Raw genomic sequence first — 22310 nt, 5'->3', positions numbered from 1 at the left:
TACAAAAAGGTTCCGCAACTCATTCAGAAACTCAAAAATATACCATAAAGTATTCACATTGATAAAAATCACAGAAATGACGTGCAGTTTATTCTAGTTTTAACTCAATGTCTCAAGTATGCTCTAGCAGTTACTGTTTAATCAACTGGTAAACGTACACAACTCTTCTACCCCAACTACCCAAAACTTTAGGTTTAAAAATTACATCCATAGCTTTTCATCTTCGTCTTGTATCTTGTCATCTCTGAAACATCTTACAGATACTAGATATTGTACATTATCTTTATTCATTACTGCTGTTACTTGCTCAGTCATTAAAATTGACCACGATTGCCCTTACATAATGTCTGCTAATGAAAAATTTTCGAATATTACTAGCACACGTTTCCACTTCATTTATTTTTATACGCATTCTCAGAGGTTATTATTAAAAACAGATGTCTCATGTTGGTGTGTGTACTGTGTCGGATGCCGAGTTGCCTGTACATTTCACTTGATTTGAATAACAATCTAATGTAAATGCATCAAAATATATGGTTGGCAGGCAAAGGAATCATTACATACCTTCACTACCAGTTCCTCAGTAACCAAATCTTCTTCTTTGATGTAGATACAATTTGGAGGAACATACTCCTGCTCACAGCTACTACTGAAAAGTGCCAGGAACTCCTATTGAAAACAGAAATGGCTCAGTTAGTAAACGTATACTGGACATGGCATCACTTATTTACAAACATTGTGGAACTTTGTAAGAATGCAAAGGCTCACAGTAGTAACAGTGAATGAAAAGTTAAAGAAAACCCACCCACACTGATCTGTACTTGCACGCCATCAGCTATCATCACCCAGCACAGAAGTGCACTGTTTTACAAATGTTGGTGCATCATGGAAGAATGACATCAGACGCTGATGACTTGCCCGTGAGCAATAACCTAGACAGACACTGTGAACGGTAATGTAGACATAGTTCGTAGCTACATGTGCATTGCCACTTCTTCTTTTCGATAGCCAACTTGTGAACAAGCCTATACTTTTGTTTACCCTGACAGGGAGACCTCACTGGACGTTTTGGACATTGCAGGATGGCGTACCACTTGCGTCCCGCTGTGGGATACAGAAGAGGAGTGCATGAAGATGGTTCCCGTCGTGTACAACAAACCGAAACCCATGAACATAACGCAAATTCTAATTCAGAGGCAGATGGGTTCGAAGAAGAGACTTCACAACACGGATCTGACGACGGATGGGACGTGCCGATGTCGCGCCTGCCAGCGTACCTATTCGGAGATGGAGAGTCATCCGCGGCGGTGGCCCCTTTAGAAAGCGACTCCGGGCCACCTAGTATTACCAGTGGCCCGAGTACGCGTTTTCGCGATTGCGTAACGACTTCAAGGCCACACGCAGGTTCCGATGTGCCGGACAGGCTTGGACACGTTCCAGACACTTGCAACACCAGCACTAGGGGCAGGTATAAAAGACGTGGTGATGTTGTTCAAAGTGAGGTGAAATATGTAACATTTATTGTACGTAATAGAGTGTACATGACATTTTGTAAACGGAAGGGAACGGTCACGTTCTAAATAAAGATTATTGTTACAGCTCATGTCTGCGTTGGAGTTTTTTTATTCAAATTGGGAGCACATCCGTAACTATCCTGACGACCTGCGCCTCGCCTTCCTGGTACCTACCAATCAGCAGCGTATCGACGATCTTGCCTTAACATTTTATGGAAACAAAATTAATTATGCAGCTGCTGTCATTGTTCTTGAAGAACTCAGGTTTTACAAGCCTAATTTGCAACAATTAATTGATCAGTTTAGAGAAGCATATAGGGAATTCGCATTTATGCATAACTATAGTTATAATGTTCATCAAATAAATGAAGTGATTTTAAGCAAAAATCACAATAAGCCAGGACACAGTTAATGACGTTAACTGTCAGTGGACATCAGTTTAAATCAATGGGAAAAGTTGAAAATTTGTGATGAAGCGGGATTAAAAGCTGGTTCTCCTGCTTACTAGGCAGATGACCTGACCACAGCGCAAACCGGACACATTTGTCATCACAACTGCATGGGATACCCTAGCAGGATTCCCACTGGACCCAAATTCTCAACGTATCCACACACTCACTCACTGCTGATGTAATGTCCTTTGCCTGCTATCCTCATCATTTGTGGCATTTTTGACAATTCGGACATGTCCGATAGAAAAGACACAATTTTGATCCCACAGCCATTATGAATCAACCGAGACACAAAGGAACTAATAATATTAGCTGCCAGTGGGCACTGATTTAAATCAAAGAGGAAATTTGAAAACTTGTGTCAGACCAGGATTCAAGGCCGGGTCTTCTGCTTACTAGGTAGCCGCGCTGACCACTGCGCTATCTGGACACAGTGGTCATTGCAACTCCACATACTATGCTAGCACACTTCCTGCCTCACCCAAATTCTCAACTTATCCACACACTACTGATGTAGTACCCCTTCGCCATTATCCACAGTACTCGTGTCATTTTTCCAATTCCTGTAAGAGTGCAATAAGACCGCCGATGAAGAGCAGGAGAGAAAACTTGCTTTCTTGCTGTTCTGTGGCTCCTGTTGGACAGGATAAGCCACCTGCTGAAAAGCCACAAGATCAGATCAATCTTCAGGCTTCCGACAAAAATCCACCAGTTACTGAGATCAGTTAAAGATGAAGCAGGTCTCAGAGCACCTTGGGTCTACAAGATACTTTGTGAATGTGGCTAATCTTACGTCGGACAAACAGTACGCACTGTGGAGCAATGCAGGAAGAAGCACGAGAGGTTTTATCTCCTATGGTACACAGAGAAGTGGTCTTTAGTTGAGCATGGTTTAGGAAACGGACACCGGATAAAATATGACGACGCCTACATTGTGGCTCACACTAACAGCTCCTGGGATTGTGTAATTAAGGAAGCCATATACATAAATATCACTAACACGACCCTAAATAGAGGTGGTGGCCTGCAACTCAACAAAGCATGGGATCCAGTGATCGTGCATTTGAAATGGGCACATCGAGTGCCACATTTGGCGATGCCGCAAGCACCAGTGAGGTCAGCTGGCAACTAGTGTATATGAGGAGTGTATCAGCAGTCCACTGGTGATTGTATCATTTCACAATAGCCAAGAAGTGCTTGGCCGAAAGCTCATGTAACTTTAATTCCTTATTGTGGTTGCAAATCTGAGAATTTTTTATTCATTGTGGGAGTCCACTTGTTAACCTACAGACTCTATTGCATGTATATTATACATTACTAGGATGACATAATGGACTACATATTACTGCATTTAAAAGTGTTCATACAGCAATCAAGTTTGCTTTGTGCAGATGTATATACAACTGCTCATGGCCAGTCATTCAACATGGACACAAGCAAAGACTCACAAAGATAGTGCCTATTTTACCAGTTGAAAGAAAGGATTTGTCCTAGTTTAACGAATTATCATTGCCTCAAATGATTTAGAGAAACCATGCAAAACCTAAGTTCTATCACCTGATCGCTATCTATCAGTCAAGCTGTGTTATAAATTTCCTTTCTCTGATTCAGTAACACCTCATTAGTTACATATGATCTACCAATCAGATTTCAAAAGCTTATATTCTATTCTTGTCTGCACTGTTTAAAATCTACCAGGTGCACCGGTATGAAATGACCGTTTTTTTGTGAAAATGAAACACTAATTTTGAATTGAAATATAAAAACATTTTATTCAAAGTACTGACCATTGCTTTCTATACATTTTGACCACATTCTTGGCAATTTGTGGACACCACACCAATAGAAATGTTCGTCTTTTGAAGCAAACGAATCAGACACCCAATTTTCGACTTCTTCGTTGGAATCGAAGTGTTCCTCAGCCAATGCATGTTCCATTGATGAAAACAAATGGTAGTCGGAAGGGGCCAAGTCTGGTGAACACGGCGGGTGGAGTAGCAGCTCCCAGCCAAGTGTTTTGATTGTATCCTGAACCAGTTTAGCTTTGTGTGCTCGTGCATTGTCATGTAAAAAAATTACTTTGCCATGTCTTCTGGCCCATTCTGGTCTTTTTTTGATCAATGCATAGTTCAAATTGATCATTTGTTGTCTGTAGCGATTAGTATTCACAGTTTCACTGGGTTTTAGATGCTCATGATACACCACACTTTCCTGATCCCACCAAACACAGAGCATTGTCTTATTGCCAAATCAATCTGGTTTTGCAGTCGATGTTGATGGTTGTCCCGGATTAACCCATGATTTTTCCCATTTAGGATTCTTAGAATAAATCCATTTTTCATCGCCAGTAACAATTCGATGTTGTTGTTGTTGTGGTCTTCAGTCCTGAGACTGGTTTGATGCAGCTCTCCATGCTACTCTATCGTGTGCAAGCTTTTTCATCTCCCAGTACCTACTGCAACCTACATCCTTCTGAATCTGCTTAGTGTATTCATCTCTTGGTCTCCCTCTACGATTTTTACCCTCCACGCTGCCCTCCAATACTAAATTGGTGATCTCTTGATGCCTCAGAACATGTCCTACCAACCGATCCCTTCTTCTGGTCAAGTTGTGCCACAAACTTCTCTTCTCCCCAATCCTATTCAATACTTCCTCATTAGTTATGTGATCTACCCATCTAATCTTCAGCATTCTTCTGTAGCACCACATTTCGAAAGCTTCTATTCTCTTCTTGTCCAAACTATTTACCGTCCATGTTTCACTTCCATACATGGCTACACTCCATACAAATACTTTCAGAAATGACTTCCAGACACTTAAATCAATACTGGATGTTAACAAATTTCTCTTCTTCAGAAACGCTTTCCTTGCCATTGCCAGTCTACATTTTATATCCTCTCTACTTCGACCATCATCAGTTATTTTGCTCCCCAAATAGCAAAACTCCTTTACTATTTAAGTGCCTCATTTCCTAATCTAATTCCCTCAGCATCACCCGACTTAATTAGACTACATTCCATTATCCTCGTTTTGCTTTTGTTGATGTTCATCTTATATCCTCCTTTCAAGACACTGTCCATTCCGTTCAACTGCTCTTCCAAGTCCTTTGCTGTCTCTGACAGAATTACAATGTCATCGGAGAACCTCAAAGTTTTTATTTCTTCTCCATGAATTTTAATACCTACTCCGAATTTTTCTTTTGTTTGCTTTACTGCTTGCTCAATATACAGATTGAACAACATCGGGGAGAGGCTACAACCCTGTCTTACTCCCTTCCCAAACCAACAATTCGATACAAAATTGATTTTCTTTCATGTCTTTGAAGCAAAATTTGACAAATGGTTTTTTGGTTTTCCATCTGTTTTTCATTCAATTAATGTGGCACCCATTTTCCACACTTTTGGATCTTTCCCATAGCGTTCAAGCGATCAGAAATTGTTTGTTGTGCAACATTTAGCATTGCTGCCATTTGCTTCTGAATCAAAGTATCATCTTCATCCAATATTGCTTGCAATTCAGCATCTTCGAATTTTTTTGGTGGTCTTCCACGTTCTTCATTTCTTACATCAAAATCATTATTTCTGAACCGTTGAAACTATCTTTTGCATGTTGCTTCTGACAAAGCATGATCACCATATGCCTCGACAAGCATTCAATGCGACTCTGCAGCACTTTCTTTCAAATGAAAACAAAAAATTAATGCTTTCTGCAACTCAGCACTTTCGGGTACAAAATTCAACATTATTAACATGACGAAAACATATGATGTTGTTTTTTCCATGACTTCATGTATACTAAATATCTTTGACAGATGTCATACCAACCAAACCAAAAAGAAAATTACGGCTCGTTCACAACAAATGTTCCCTATCGACACATTTGTATGTTAACACCTGGTATAATTTGTTTCTTCAGCTTCTATCATTATTGTAGATAAATTCTTGTCTGCATTGTTTATAATCTATAATTCATTTCTTCAGCTTCTATCATCATTCTAGAGAAAGTTGAGACTCATATGTCTCAAGGAAAATTTAATTATATACGATTTACAGATCATCTATGTTTCACTTCTGTACATCTGCATCAATACCAAACAACTTCTCCTTACAGTGTTTGGCAGAGGATATTTCTAAAACCACTAACTCCCATGTTCCACTTGCGAATGGTGTGATAAAAGAATGATTGTCAGGAAGCCTCTGCATCGGCTCCAATTTCTCAAAATTTCTCATCGCAGCCATTCCGTGAGATGTATGTAGGAGGAACCAATCTGTTGTCTGTGTCATAGCGGCCCCTTATTAGTTAGAGGATCCGCACAACAGACAAGCAAGGTGGGCTGCCAACTTCCCTTCAAGAGCTCAGATCAAAACATCGCCAGTGAATGTAAACATCAACAGACTTTCAGCATAAGCACAGCATTTGTGAAAAGCCATGTGACAGAGATCCACCAATTGGAACCAGTGTGACTAAGTGTAGCACTCCGCAGAATCGATGTTATAAGCAAGGCAGCAGAGTCAGACTGGCAGTGTGTACCTACAACTAGGAAAGTTCTGGCCAATACCTATGTTAGCTCTAGCCCAGCAGACACTCGCCGTAGTCTTTCTGCAGAAAGCTGTATCTTGTTGGGCATAATGCCATTTTGTAGTTGTGTAGTGTAGTATTTTGGTTATTATTTCTTTTCATTGTCTTGTATTCTTATCTCGCTTTTGCCACCATAAGAATTATTGTATTTTTTGTTGTTCTTGAGTTTGGAAATTAGTCCATGCCAAGAAGGAGTTTTAGTTAAATAAAGTGTCTTCAAACTTGATGGTTAGTTCTTTCTGGCTGACCGCAGGACACTACTGTTATTGGCGACAAAGATAAAACTTTCATTTTCAGTCGAAATGGTTTTCTTAGAGGAATTTCTTCAGTCCTTGACGGAAACTCTACAGCAGATTCAGGCAGCACTCACAAGGTCGTAACATCGCTCTCACTCCCCAGCGTTGCAAGATGTCGCTCAGAGAGCTGATTCCATTGTGGGTAAATTGAACACTTTTCACATGGCTCAACCAAACAAAGTCGGGCTTTTCTTTTAGCAACAGTCAGTCCGAAGGTGTATTGTATAATTCAACAATTGAACCCTGAGCAGTCACCTCGAGATCTCTCATTTTTATCCGTATTAAGGACTGCCTTTTTGAGTACTTTGATGCACAAATACACGTCACCTCTGCCCATCAGACTTTCTTTTCTTGTCAAAAGTCCCCCAGGTCAGACATATCGGGCATGGATTGCGATGCTCCAGGGTCTCTCCCACGACTGCAAATTCCAGTGTGCCAAAATTGCCTGCAAGCAGTCTTATGCCTCTTGGTTGATTCGCAATGTGGTGGTGTTTCACGCACCAGATGAGGGTCTTTGGGCTGATATTTTGAATTTACAGGATCTGTATCTCGACACCTGTCTGCCGATAATTTGTGCATTTGAACAGTCTCACCGGCTACAACACCACATCTTGGTACGGCTGTTTTTGCAGCTCGCCAGATGGCTAGCGCCAAGTGGGAGTCTCATCCATCCATTGGTACAACACGTGACATAAAGTCTTCGGCACATTTTCCTTCATGTCCGGACCGTTTCCGGAATCACCAACGGCGAGCAAAGTGCACAGCTTGCAGCTGAACAGGCCATATCACCATTGTGTGTCAGGCTTTGCAGAAACATTGTGTAGATGCCACACTTCCTGCATACGCACGGGTTAGTCCCGAATCATCACCGCAGGACCTGGAAGCCTCACATTTCATTGGTGAACAAGTATTCTCCATCATTTCCCAGACGGGAGCCCGTTTTCTCCTTACCTTGGAGGTCTTGTATATCCCCGTGGTCTTGCAAACTGACACGACATCCGTTTCTATTGTGCATGGTGCCACATAACAATGCTTGGATTCGCCAGCTTTGTCTCCATACACTTGCGCCTTGCATAGTTTCAGCAATCACCATATATCAGCCGACAGTGTTTTTTCATCACAAATCTCCTACAATGGTCGATCCTTCATCGCTGAGTTTTTGGTGGTTGGCTCCCCCAGCATTACTAACCTTCTGGGTGTGGATGTTTTTGGTAATCTGAGTTTGTCAGTGCAGGAAGAGGTACAGGCGGTTTTGACCCATTCCTTGGATACCATTCTCAACCTGTTGCTCAGCAACTATGAAACATTGTTCTCATCCTCCATGCCAGGAGTGAAGGGTTTCACCGCACAAGTTCAGCTTCTTCCCTCTGCTATCCCTTGTTTTTTTTTAGGTCCACCTGGTTCCCTTTGCGCTCCGAGACAGGCTCCAGGTGGAACTCCACCACTTACAAGATGAAGGCATTCTTTCTCCCATCACGCACAGTCACTGGGCGACACCTATCATGTTAGTCGAGAAGCCGAACGGTACTCTACGCATCTGTGGCAATTTTAAGGTCACAGTAAATTCTCAGTCTGCCATCAATGCCTATCGTTTCCCATCAGTGGATGACATACTCACATGTGTTGCATGCTCAACCATTTTTGCCAAAATTGATTTATGCGATGCTTATTTGCAGCTGCCATTGGACGAGGAATTGAAGCAGATCACAGTCGTCAACACACCGTGTGGCCTTTTCTGGTACAACCTCCTCCCATTTGGCACTGCCATTTTCCACCTCATAAGTCAGGTGCTCGGTGCGGCAAATTATCTGGATGATGTCATCGTTGGTGGATCATCCACGGTGGACCATGCGGACAAGCTGGATAGGCTGTTTTAGGTTTTTTCCAAGCCTAACCTGCATTTCTGCAAAGAAAAGTATGACTTTTTTGCACGCAAGGTCAGTTATCTCGGGTTCACGATTGATGCCTGTGGCCAACACGCCTCTAAGGAGAATGTCGAGGTGATTCAAAACCTGCCTCCTCCTACCAATGGGAAGCAACTGCAATCCGTCCTACGTCAAATTAACTATCATCAGTATTTTATACCCTACTCCGCCAAGATTTTATCGCCCCTGATTGGGTTATTGTGCAAGGGTGTGCATTTTGTTTGGGATGCGGTGTGTGAGCAGGTCTCAAGTCGGCTCTCTCCTGAGCTCCTTGTCTGTCCGCTTACGACCCTTCCCTGCCCCTCATTGTCACTGTCAATGCATCAGAATATGGCCTGGGTGCAGTCCTCTTCCAAGTGGTAAATGGCAATGAGAGGCTGGTGGCTTTCGCATCCAAAAAAAACTGACTGACATGCAAACCAAATATAGTCAAATTGAAAAGGAAGCTTTGGCACTGGTTTTTGCCCTAACAAAATTCTACGATTTTGTGTATAGTCATCATTTCACTCTGCATACCAACCACAAACCTTTGGTGTCTTTGTTTCACCCAGGTGCCGCAGTGCCCACCTGCATAGTGTACTGCCTCCAGCATTGGGCGCTCGTCCTGGCAACGTTCGACTTTGATATTGTCTATTGCACCTCTGAAAGGCACCCAAATGTCGATTTCCTTTCCCGGCTGCCTGCCAGAGCGGATCGCGAGTTTGACACCTACACCTTGGTTTGTTTCCATGTGGAACCAGATGTGGACGCAGCTCTGGACACACTTCCGTTTGATGCCAATGCAGTCCAGGGGGCCACTGCTCAGGATCCGATACTGCAAGCTCTCTGCCGCCACTGCAAGCTCTCTGCCGCCAAACCACTGCAGGTTGGCTGAACAGCCTTTGTAACGTCTGCAATTCAGAAATCCAGCATGTTTGGGATCACTGGCACAGTCTCTTTTTCCGCAGTCGCTTCTTCGTTTTGCATAGAGATTCAGACATTCCCTGGGTAGTCATACACCACATGCATTGCACCGCCGTGTCCTCAACCTCCACCACGCTGGCCACTGGGGAATCATCTTCACCAAACAGCTGTCCTGCTGACACCTTTATTGGCATGGATAGGATAAACACATTGCCTCCCTCATGTTGGCCTGCACCACGTGCCAAACATATCAGGAAGCACCCCCGTGCCAGTATTTTTCGTGGTCAGATGCGACTGCACCATGGGAACGTCTCCCCTTGGATTTCGCAGGACCGTTTCATGGATCCCAGTGACTCATCCTGATCGACTCTGGGTCGGGACACCCTTACATATCAAGCATCATGAACACCACTTCTGCTGAGACTATCAGAATTTTCCGGCACCTGTTTGCTATCAAGGACCTCCCCAAAATGATCATCACGGATAATGGTCCACAATTTACTTTGACTGAGTTTAAGCTATTCTGTACTGCCAACACGATTTCCCTCATCCACACCACCCCATTTCACACTGCATCAAACAGCCGGGCTGAACATTTTGTGCGGACATTCAAGACCCAACTCGATAAGCTGCTGAGCCATCACCCACTGGAGGAGGCTGTACTTCTTTTTTTGCTACATACCGCACCACCCTGCATGCCAGTAAAAGTCTAGTGGAGATACTTAACAGTCAACCATTCCACTCTCCCTTATCTGTTCTTGTTCCCGAGACATCTCATCTCACCCTCCGGCGCACTCCTTCCGCGTCGAGCAGGAGGTCTGGGCGTGGATCTTCTGTCATGCTCATAGGGGCAGAAATCCATTCCAGTACGATTATGCCATAGGTGGTAAATCATTGGAAGCGGTAACGACCGTAAAATACTTAGGAGTTACTATCCGGAGCGATCTGAAGTGGAATGATCACTTAAAACAAATAGTGGGAAAAGCAGGCGCCAGGTTGAGATTCATAGGAAGAATTCTAAGAAAATGTGACTCATCGACGAAAGAAGTAGCTTACAAAACGCTTGTTCGTCCGATTCTTGAGTATTGCTCATCAGTATGGGACCCTTACCAGGTTGGATTAATAGAAGAGATAGACATGATCCAGCGAAAAGCAGCGTGATTCGTCATGGGGACATTTAGTCAGCGCGAGAGCGTTACGGAGATGCTGAACAAGCTCCAGTGGCGGACACTTCAAGAAAGGCGTTACGCAATACGGAGAGGTTTATTATCGAAATTACGAGAGAGCACATTCCGGGAAGAGATGGGCAACATATTACTACCGCCCACATATATCTCGCGTAATGATCACAACGAAAAGATCCGAGAAATTAGAGCAAATACGGAGACTTACAAGCAGTCGTTCTTTCCACGCACAATTCGTGAATGGAACAGGGAAGGGGGGATCAGATAGTGGTACAATAAGTACCCTCCGCCACACACCGTAAGGTGGCTCGCGGAGTATAGATGTAGATGTAGATGTAGATCCATGGGTACGCTAGGCCCCTTCCGTCATCACCAAGATCTGCAGCCAGGCGATGGGATCTCTCTGGGGGGGCCGACGGTTCCACCGCCAACCAGCACTTCAACCAGCTCAGCCCGTCTGGTGGACCACAACTCTCTGGGGAGCTGCCGGTGCCTGTCGACTGCCGCCCCTTGACAGAACCTCTCCTTCTGCCTCCACCTCAACCACTGCCTCTCCTGCCAGCTACCCATGCTGTGTCGCCATCTCCAGTTACTGATGGCCACGAACCTATGGACGTCAATTGGGATGCCCCCGCTCCTATGGATATTTGTATACACAGCAGTGAACTCTTTTTTTCCAGGGGAAGAAATATTGTAGCAGCCCCTTATCAGATGTAGGGCATGCATAACAGACAAGCAAGGTGGGCTGCTGACCTCCCTTCAAGAGCTCAGATCAAAACATCGCCAGTGAATGTAAACATCAACAGACTTTTCACATAAACATGGCACTACTTCGTGAAAAGCCACATGACAGAGATCCAATAATTGGAACTAATGTAAATATGTGCAGCACTCTGCAGAATTGGTGTTATAAGCACACCAGCAGAGCCAGACCGGCAGTGTGCACTAACAGCTAGGACAGTTCCGGGCGATACCTACACTGGCTCTACCCTGCAGACACTCTCCATAGCCCTTCTGTAGAAAGTTGTATCTTGTTGGGCATAATGCCACTTTGTAATTGTCTTTTTCTTCCATTGTCCTGTACAAGAATTATTGTGTTTCTTGTTGTTCTTGAGTCTGGAAATTAGTGCACACCAAGAAGGAGTTTTAATTAAATAAAGTGTGTTCAAACTTGATCGTTAGTTCTCTCCTGCTGATCAAAGGGCACTACAATCTGACTATTCGCGGACAGTGCTCTCTCAAAATTTCAATAGTAAACCTCTCTGTGATGCATAACTCCTCTCTTGTAATGTCTGACAATGGAGTTTGTTAAGCATCTCTGTAATCCTCTTGCACCGACACAATGATCCCGTGATAAAATGCACGATTATTTGTTGTATCTTCTCTATTTCTTCTATAAGCCCTATTTGGTAATGATCCCAGACTGATGAACTATACTCAAGAATTGGTCAAACAAGCTCATTGTAAGCCACTTCTCTCATGGATGAATTATATTTACTTAAGATTCTTCCTATGAATCTCAATCTGGCCTCTGCTTTTCCTGCCCTTTATTATATGTGGTCACTCCATTTAAGGTTGCTCTGGATATTTATTCCCAGATATTTTATGGTGTCTACTGTTTCCAGAAATTTGTCATCAGTAGTGTAATAGTACAGCAATGGATTTCTGTTCCCATGTATGTGCAGTACATTCCATTTACTGATGTTCAAGGTTCAACTGTCAGTACCTGCACCATTCATTACTCCTCTGTAGGTGATTCTGCAAAGTGATACACTATCTTCCGGCATTGCTACTTTCTTATAGACAACTGCATCATCTGCAAACTGTCTTACAGAGCTACCGATGCTTTCTACTAGATTATTTACAAACAACGTAAACAGTAACGCACCTATCAAGATCCTATTGTATTCACAAAAAGACTTCCTAACATTTAAATTTATATTCAAAGTTATCAAATTTCTTTTTTACAGAAAAACTTTCCTTGCTATTATCAGTCTGCATTTTACACCTTCTATATTTTAAACCCATTTCAGCTTTTCTAGCTGAAATTTATTTTATGTGAATATTTTGCTGGCAGAAGCTGACTTCGAGAAAGGACAGTTTGGGTTCCATAGAAATATAGGGACCATGTAAGGTAACAGTGACACTATGAATATTACCTTAGAAGATGTAATGAAGAAAGACTAACTTATTTTTATAGCATCTGCATATTTATAGCTGCAAATTTTGGAGAACGTAGTGAGTAAATACATGGAGTAAAAGATTATCCACTGCCTGTAGCAAAACTAGACTGCAATTATAAGAGTTGTAGGACACAGAAGGGAAGCAGCAGTTGAGAAAGGAGTCAGACAGGGTTCTACCCTATCCCTTATGTTATTCAATCTTCACACCAAGCAATCTGTAAGGGGAACCAAAGAAAACTTAAGAGAAAGAACTGAAGTTCAGCAAAAAGAAATACTACTTTGATGTTTGCCGATGACACTGTCATTCAGTCAGACAAGGCAAATGACATGGAAGAGCAGTTAAATGGAATGGATATTGTCTTGAAAAGAAAAATAAAACAAACGAAACTAGGAAAAAGGAGATACTGAAAGTATTCAATGAATTTTAATATGTGGGTAGCTAAGTACCTGATAATGGCTGGAGTAGAGAGGATATGAAATACAGACTGGAAAATAGCAACAAAACTGTTTCTGAAACAGAGAAATTTACAAACACTGAAAATAAATTTAAATGTTAGGGAGTCTTTTCTGAAGGCGTTTACTGCAGCTTAGCTTTGTACGTAAGGGTGGAAGACCAAGAACGAAGTGGTCAGATTAAAAAGGGTGCAAGACAAGGATGTAGTCTTTTGCCCCTACTGTTCAATCTATACATCAAAGAAGCAATGACAGAGATAAAAGAAAGGATCAAGAGTAGAATTAAAATACTGGGTGAAAGAATATCGATGTTACGATTTACTGATGGTATTGATATCCTCAGTGAAAGTGAACAAGAATTACTAGATCTGCTGAAGGGAATGTACAGACTAATGTGTGCAGAACCTGGATTGAGAGTAAATCAAAGAAAGACTCAAGTAATGAGAAGTAAGAGAAATGAGAACAGCAAGAAATTTAACATCAGAATTGGTGACCACAAAATAGATGAAGTTAAGAAATTCTGCTACCTAGTCAGCAAAATAACCAATGACAGACAGAGCAAGCAGAACATCAAAAACAGGCTAGTACTGGCAAAAAGAGCATTCCTGACCAAGAGAAGTCTACTAGTATCAAGTATAGGCCTTAATTTAAGGAAGAAATTTTTGAGAAAGTACTTTTGGAGCACAGCATTGTATGATAGTGAAACATGGACTGTTGGAAAAATGGAACAGAAGAGAACTGAAGCATTTGAGATGTGGTCCTGCAGAGGAATGTTGAAAATCAGGTGGACTGATGAACAATGGAATGATGTGATTGTCCACAGAATTGGCAAGGAAAGGAATATATGGGTAACACTGACAAGAAGAGACAGGATTGTAGGTCATCTTTTAAGACATCACGGAACAACTAGAGGGAGCTGTAGAGGTTAAAACCTGTAGAGGAAGACAGAGATTGGAATAAATGCAGCAAATAACTGAGGACACAGATCACAAGTGCTAACTCTGAGATGCAGAGGTAGGCACAGAAGATGTATTCATGGTGGGCTATGTCAAACCAGTCAGAAGATTTACGTACATAAATAGCTGGGGAGTATAATTAATAAAGTGGAACATATGAAGATGACCTAAAAAACAGACTGAGCTCAGGGAGAGCAACATCATAAACTGAACGCTCACTTGTGGTCTGCAAAAATTGGATTAAAAACAGTACTTAATACATATGAAATGTCGTGTGGCTAGGGCCTCCCGTCGGGTAGACCGTTCGCCTGGTGCAGGTCTTTCGATTTGACGCCACTTCGGCGACCTGCGCGTCAATGAGGATGAAATGATGATGATTAGGACAACACAACACCCAGTCCCTGAGCAGAGAAAATCTCCGACCCAGCCGGGAATCGAACCCGGGCCCTTAGGATTGACAGTCTGTCACGCATTCCAAAGCACAGAAGCAGAGACGACGCTGAGAGCAGACAAAACTAGGAGAGATATTGTTGCATGGTGGAATTAACATGTAACTTCATATGTCGTCTAGATGCTTTAGTAGGTTGCCACCACAGAACTTTGTAACCAACAGGCACGTACTAGCGTATACAGCCAGCTTGATACCAGCCCTGAGAACAGCAGCATCAATAGGCTCACAAGGGTTAGAAAGAGAGTGAAAACGCCAAAAACTGTTGACCTAGCAGTCCCTACTCCGGGGAGTCCGAGGGGTGGGGCTAAATGACGTATAACAATAATGTTGCAAGCCTTATTTGGCAGAGCAGTTACGTTTAGCTTTCAGCTGAACAATGTTGATACCAAATACGGATTTAGTGCAACTGCATTAACATCCCCCCTTAGGAGCAATAGAGGGGACCTAACTAAAGTGTAATTGGCAGGCGCCAGCAAGATACCTGCAGGATTGACTGGGTGGCTTTAAGTGGGAGAAACAGTGCCTCACGCGACTCTTTAAAACCCCTAGATTCCGCATTTTGCCAGAGTTCTCAGTTAGATGTTGTTGTTGTTGTTGTTGTTGTTGTTGTTGTGGTCTTCAGTGCTGAGACTGGTTTGAATGCAGCTCTCAATGCTACTCTATCCTGTGCAAGCTTCTTCATCTCCCAGTACCTACCGCAACCTACATCCTTCTGAATCTGCTTAGAGTATTCATCTCTTGGTCTCCCTCTATGATTTTTACCATCCACGCTGCCCTCCAATACTAAATTGATGATCCCTTGATGCCTCAGAACATGTCCTACCGACCGATCCCTTCTTCTAGTCAAGTTGTGTCACAAACTTCTCTTCTCTCCAATCCTATTCAATACTTCTTCATTACTTATGTGATCTACCCATATAATCTTCAGCATTCTTCTGTAGCACCAAACTTCAAAAGCTTCTATTCTCTTCTTGTACAAACTATTTATCATCCACGTTTCATATCCACACATGGCTACACTCCATACAAATACTTTCAGAAATGACTTCCTGACACTTAAATCTATACTCAATGTTAACAAATTTCTCTTCTTCAGAAACGCTTTCCTTGCCATTGCCAGTCTACATTTTATATCCTCTCTACTTTGACCATCATCAGTTATTTTGCTCCCCAAATAGCAAAATTCCTTTACTACTTTAAGTGTCTCATTTCCTAATCTAATTCCCTCAGCATCACCCAACTTAATTTGACTACATTCCATTATCCTCGTTTTGCTTTTGTTGACGTTCATCATATATCCTCCTTTCAAGAGACTATCCATTCCGTTTAACTGCTCTTCCAAGTCCTTTGCTGTCTGACAAAATTACACTGTCATCGGCGAATCTCTAAGTTTTTATTTCTTCTCCATGGATTTTAATACCTACTCCAAATTTTTCTTTTGTTTCCCTTACTACTTGCTCAATATACAGATTGAATAACATCAGGGAGAGGCTACAACCCTGTCTCAGTCCCTTCCCAACCACTGCTTCCCTTTCATGTCCCTCGACTCTTACAACTGCCATCTGGTTTCTGTACAAATTGTAAATACTCTTTAGCTCCCTGTATTTTACCCCTGCCACCTTCAGAATTTGAAAGAGAGTATTCCCGTTAACATTGTCAAAAGCTTTCTCTATGTCTACAAATGCCAGAAATGTAAGTTTGCCTTTCCTTAACATATTTTCTAAGATAAGTCGTAGAGTCAGTATTGCCTCACGTGTTCCAACATTTCTACAGAATCCAAACTGATCTTCCCCGAGGTTGGTTTCTACCAGTTTTTCCATTTGTCTGTAAAGAATTCACGTTAGTTTTTTGCACCCGTGACTTATTAAACTGATAGTTTGGTAATTTTCTCATCTGTCAACATCTGCTTTCTTTGGGATTGGAATTATTATATTCTTCTTGAAGTCTGAGGGTATTTCGCCTGTCTTATACATCTTGCTCACCATATGGTAGAGTTTTGTCAGGACTGGCTCTCCCACAGCTGTCAGTAGTTCTAATGGAATGTTGTCTACTCCTGGGGCCTTGTTTCGACTCAGGTCTTTCAGTGCTCTGTCAAACTCTTCACGCAGTATCATATCTCCCATTTCATCTTCATTTACATCCTCTTCCATTTCCATAATATTGTCCTCACATACATCGCTCTTGTATAGACCCTCTATATACTCCTTCCACCTTTCTGCTTTCCCTTCTTTGCTTAGAACAGGGTTTCCATCTGAGCACTTGATATTCATACAAGTGGTTCTCTTTTCTCCAAAGGTCTCTTTTAATTTTCCTGCAGGCAGTATCTATCTTACCCCTAGTGAGATAAGCCTCTACATCCTTACATTTGTCCTCTAGCCATCCCTGCTTAGCCATTTTGCACTTCCTGTCGATCTCATTTTTGAGACGTTTGTATTCCTTTTTGCCTGCTTCATTTACTGCATTTTTATATTTTCTCCTTTCATCAATTAAATTCAATATTTCTTCTGTTACCTAAGGATTTCTACTAGCCCTCGTCTTTTTACCAACGTGATCCTCTGCTGCCTTCACTACTCCATCCCTCGAAGCTACCCATTCTTCTTCTACAGTATTTCTTTCCCCCATTCCTGTCAATTGTTCCCTTATGCTCTCTCTGAAGCTCTGAACAGCCTCTGATTTAGTCAGTTTATCCAGGTCCCATCTCCTTAAATTGCCACCTTTTTGCAGTTTCTTAAGTTTTAATCTACAGTTCATAACTAATAGATTGTGATCGGAGTCCACATCTGCCCCTGGAAATGTCTTACAATTTAAAACTTGGTTCCTAAATCTCTGTCTTACCATTATATAATCTATCTGAAACCTATCAGTATCTCTAGGCTTCTTCCATGTATACATCCTTCTTTTATGGTTCTTGAACCAAGTGTTAGCTATGATTAAGTTGTGCTCTGTGCAAAATTGTACCAGGCGGTTTCCTCTTTCATTTCTTACCCCGAATTAGACGATCTGGGCACCAAATCCACGTCCGTCGACTCCAGCCTCGGTCCAGCTCCGCGTAAGTCTGCTCTCTCTTGGAGTGCCTCAGTGAACAGCGTCACATTCAGTATGTTTTGTTTTGCAACTAAGTTGTTGCCCTAAGACGCTCCTAGTGTTTGCTACTGTGGTTAGCATCCACTACTGGGTCTTCTGCACTGGCTTCTGTTGTAACAGTGTTATTCATGCTTTTTCTAACCCTAGAACTAGCCCCCAGTGTATTAGTTAGTCCTGTCTGGAATAAACAACTATTTCGAAACCCTGTTTGTCCAAGAGTCTCCACAACGAGTTCCCTACCGAGTCTCACCACCTGCATTTCTAGTAAATGCCTGTACCAGTGATGGCTCAGATAGAAGGAAACAATCTAGTGCCTTCAATGTGAATTGTCCTTCTGCCTTCTGCTCTGTACCACTCGGGAGTGCAGACTAAACAGTAACCCCTTTTTTTTTTCTCTCCCACCTATGTCAGGACATGACAACACTCTGCCAGATAGGGCTCCTCTCTCCCCTGCCCCACACCATTGCTATCCCTTCCCCCTCTCCACAGCCTCTAGACTGTTGCTTGCATTCCAAGCAACAATCGCATTCTGGTCCGAGCTGTCAGAGAGATGGCAGTTATGTGTGTGTGAGATGTGCTTGTGTGTGTGAGATGTGCTTGCTTGTGTGAATGTGTGTGTGTGTGTGTGTGTGTGTGTGTGTGTGTGTGTGTGTGTGTGTGTGTGTGTTTCTATCTTTCTTTCTCTGATGAAGGTTGGGGCCAAAAGCTAATTTGTGTCTTTTAACTGTTCCTGTCTGCAACTTAAGATGTCATTTTTGTGGTAAGTAGCAATCTTTCTTTTCCTTACAGTGTTGGTGCACGGGAAGTAGCACGCAAGAAAGATAACATATGGTAGAAATAGAATGCACACATTTTTGGCTTGGACACTTAATGACAATGGGACAAGAAAGAATACCCAAAAATATATTTCAATGTAGACTTACAAATGAAAGGCAGAGGGCAAGATTGTGACTTATATGGATTCGAGGGACAGAAATTTGACCATTGAAGGCACACAAAACATGTTAATATGGAAAGTGAGGTGCAGAAAGTGGCAGGAGCTTAAGAACCACCACCATATTGGTACAGATCTTTGTATCACAACTTTACTAAGATAAGGTTCGTTGATAGGTCAAACCTGAAGCATCAAGGAATTGTCAATTTCATACTATGGGGAAGTGTGGAGAGTAAAGAATGTAGAACAAAACTAAAACTTTACTACAGAAAGCAGCAGGTTCAAAGGGATGTATGGTGCAGTAGTTACACAGAGATGAAAAGGCTTGCACAGGACAGAGTAGCATGGAGAGCAGCATAAAACCAGCCTTCAAACCAAAGGCTGCAAGAAAAACAACGACAACAACAACAGCGTGTATTCTGGAGTAAAAGCTCCATCTTATGGGGATTGAAATGTGTAAAATCTAAAGATATAACTTTAGCTCTGAAATACATACAAGTAAATAGAAACACACACTTGATGGAGTTTCGTTCATAAGATCTATAACAAAAGATAATTTTATTTGTGTTGGCTGAAAACAGCTCTAAGCTGATTTGGCAGCTATTTCCGTTTCCAGTCCATAGGCCAGTATAGGTAGCAGGCACATTTAGTAGGTAGGCTGATGCAGGAAGGTTGTGTAAGTGTTCTACCTCCAGGTCTCCAATGTAGATCTGGAAACCTTTTGTAATGTACTGCCAATTTCAGTATACTAGATCTACATACACAATCTGCAAACCATTGCGGAGCACATGGAGAATGGTACTTAGCACAGTACAGCTTATTAGGATTGCTTACTGCTCCAACTGTGTATGAAACAGTGGAAAAAGGACAGCTTAGATGTCTCTGTGCACACTTTACGATCCTTGCGGATGTGACATGTAGAGAGCTGAAGAAGATCTCTAAATTTTCCACGTAGTATTCATTCTTGAGATTTTGTAAGTATGATTTCATGGGATTACTGGAGTCTGTCTACCAGTATAGATGTTACAGCATTTTCATGATACTCTCCCGCGAATGGAACAAACTTGTGACCTATCTTTGTATACATTCAGTGTCCCCTTTTAGTGCTTTCTGATCTCCGTTCCACACACAGCAGCAGTTTTCTAAAATGGGACACACAAGTGATTTCTTCACATTCCCCTTTGTAGATTGACTGTTTTCTCCCAGTCCCCTGCTAATGAACCAAAGTCTGCCACCTACCCCACCTGTGACTGAGCCAATGAGATCATTCCATTTTACACCCCTACAATTTGTACTAGTCTACTGATTTCAGTTGTGCCTCATTGATCATTTAATCATAAGTTACTACTTACAGTTTCACATTTCTGAATAATAAAAACGAGTTGCCAACGTTTACACCCCTTCCAATAGTATAAAAATTTGAGTGAATTCAGCGTAGATCAAAAATATATATACAAACTTTAAACTGGCTCTACGAACGACACTCTTTGAAATCACAATAGGTATGGGTCAAACGTGTAGAACAGTGGTTGAGCAACAGAAGACAGCAGAGTTGTGACACACTAATATCAGTCTACAAAGTGAAACTAGGGCACAACCAGGACTGGCATTTGAGCAGCGAAAAAGCATTTTCAAATGGTATTGGAAACTGAAGAGCATCGGTGAAATGCAATGACATTGGCGGCAGAAACATGGAACTGAACCACCACCACATGTGAGCACTGCTCGCCTTTGCAATAAGTTCGAGAGCACTGGAAAAATTATGGACAAGCACATGGGAATATCAGGCCAGTCACACGCAGAAACAGGTGAAGAACCTTCTGCCCTGGTGTTAGATGCATTCACACAATCACCACAGAAATCAACAATGTGCATGTGAACGAGGTGTGAGTAGCACGAGTGTATATCATATTCTGCACAGAGTAAAATGGAAAGTTCACATTCCGTAATTGTTACACGCACTGAATGAGAATGACCAAGGCAGAAGACGTCAGTTTAGAGAATGATACCTTGTGTGGGATGAAGATTATACCAATTTTGTTCCCAAAGTGGTGTAGTTTGATGAGTCACAGTATAAATTAAATGGTACAGTAAACAGGCACAACAGTGTGTATTGGGTATTGCAAAATCTTCACGCTTATGTTGAGCAAGCGGTCAGTACTCCAGGACTTGATGTCTGGTGTGAATTATCATCAAGAGGATTGACTGGGCCTTTCTTTTTCGAAGGTACGAATACTGGCAGGAGTTACCTCGAGATGCTCGATTAATTAATTTTACTGTACATTCGTGCTTTGATTGGTGATGAACCAATTTTCCAAACAAGATGGTGCTGCACCCTACTTTCATAGGGGTGTGCATGCCTTTTTGGATAACAAAGCATCAAGTCATGGGACTGGATGAAGAGGTCCAACCAAATACCCCAAACATTCCCCTGATTTGACCACATTTGAGTTTTAATTGTGGGGTTCCCTCACGAATGGAGTGTACAGCAGACAGCAATGACACTAGCAGAACTGTGTCACGGGATTGTAGCTACTCTGGCGGATGTGACATTGAATGAGTGATATTGTGTTCACAAGTGTTTGGAGGTGGGTGGTTTGCAGTTTGAGCACCAATTGTAGTTGTTTCACTTTGGGTCATTGTAATACTGATGATAATATATAAACTTATCTTAAACAAAGCAAGTATACATTTTTTGATCTACAATGTATTTGTTATGATTTCATCAGGCAGCATTTCATTACAGATAATTGCATAATCTGAAGAAAGTCTGAGTTTCTACTCTAATTAATACTGTCTGCAGGGTCATTAATATACAAAACTGTTATAACTTCAAGCAGAACAAATATATGTCAAGGAAGATGCAATACATGAAAGTCACAGATTAAGTAAACAGAGAAAGACGTGTGTACACTTTAACAGTCAAATCATAACTGAGTCCGAGTCTAGCGGCCGCTGGCTGCGTGGCCACTTAGGTGGCGCTGCTGCTGCATTGCTGGCAGACAACGCCATATGTAGAGGATGCACGTAACTGCGCGGCAGCACTTTGAGAGATCAGCGAGTCACAACACTTTTCCCCCCTTTGAAGTTTTTGCACAGGTCTTGATGGAGGTGGCCTGTAGATTGCTAACGTCCATAGGTGTTGTTTGACTGGCCGTAAAGTCTCGAGGAGGAGGCTTCCTGTACGGATGGAAGTGTCCCCGCTGATAACGGGTCGAGATGACAGGAGACGTGAGGGTCGAATCTGCTGGGACCCCGTGCACCAATCTGCTCGTTGCAGCAAGTCCGGTTGTTATAACAGGAGACATGGGCGATGTGTCTGCGCCCGTAGGAGAAGAAGGTGAGTAGAGTTGCTCCGACAGATGATGGTCATATGGTTCCTGCATGGGCACGTCTC

General features: G+C 42.3%; 1 protein-coding gene across 2 annotated transcripts in view; it reads right to left on the bottom strand.

Annotated features, from left to right (window-relative positions):
* The window catches only part of LOC126425022 (zinc finger protein ZFP2-like), a 114274-nt gene that overhangs the window by 79816 nt on the left and 12148 nt on the right, over window positions 1-22310 (bottom strand). For both annotated transcript variants that reach the window (XM_050087930.1, XM_050087931.1), the window contains exon 3: window positions 565-669. In XM_050087930.1, the coding sequence (XP_049943887.1) occupies window positions 565-669 (105 nt within the window). The remainder of the gene's footprint in view (window positions 1-564; window positions 670-22310) is intronic.

Source organism: Schistocerca serialis, chromosome 10 (genome assembly GCF_023864345.2).
Source record: "Schistocerca serialis cubense isolate TAMUIC-IGC-003099 chromosome 10, iqSchSeri2.2, whole genome shotgun sequence".
In the NCBI taxonomy this organism is placed as follows: domain Eukaryota; kingdom Metazoa; phylum Arthropoda; class Insecta; order Orthoptera; family Acrididae; genus Schistocerca; species Schistocerca serialis.
This window is presented reverse-complemented; position numbering and strand designations above follow the sequence as displayed.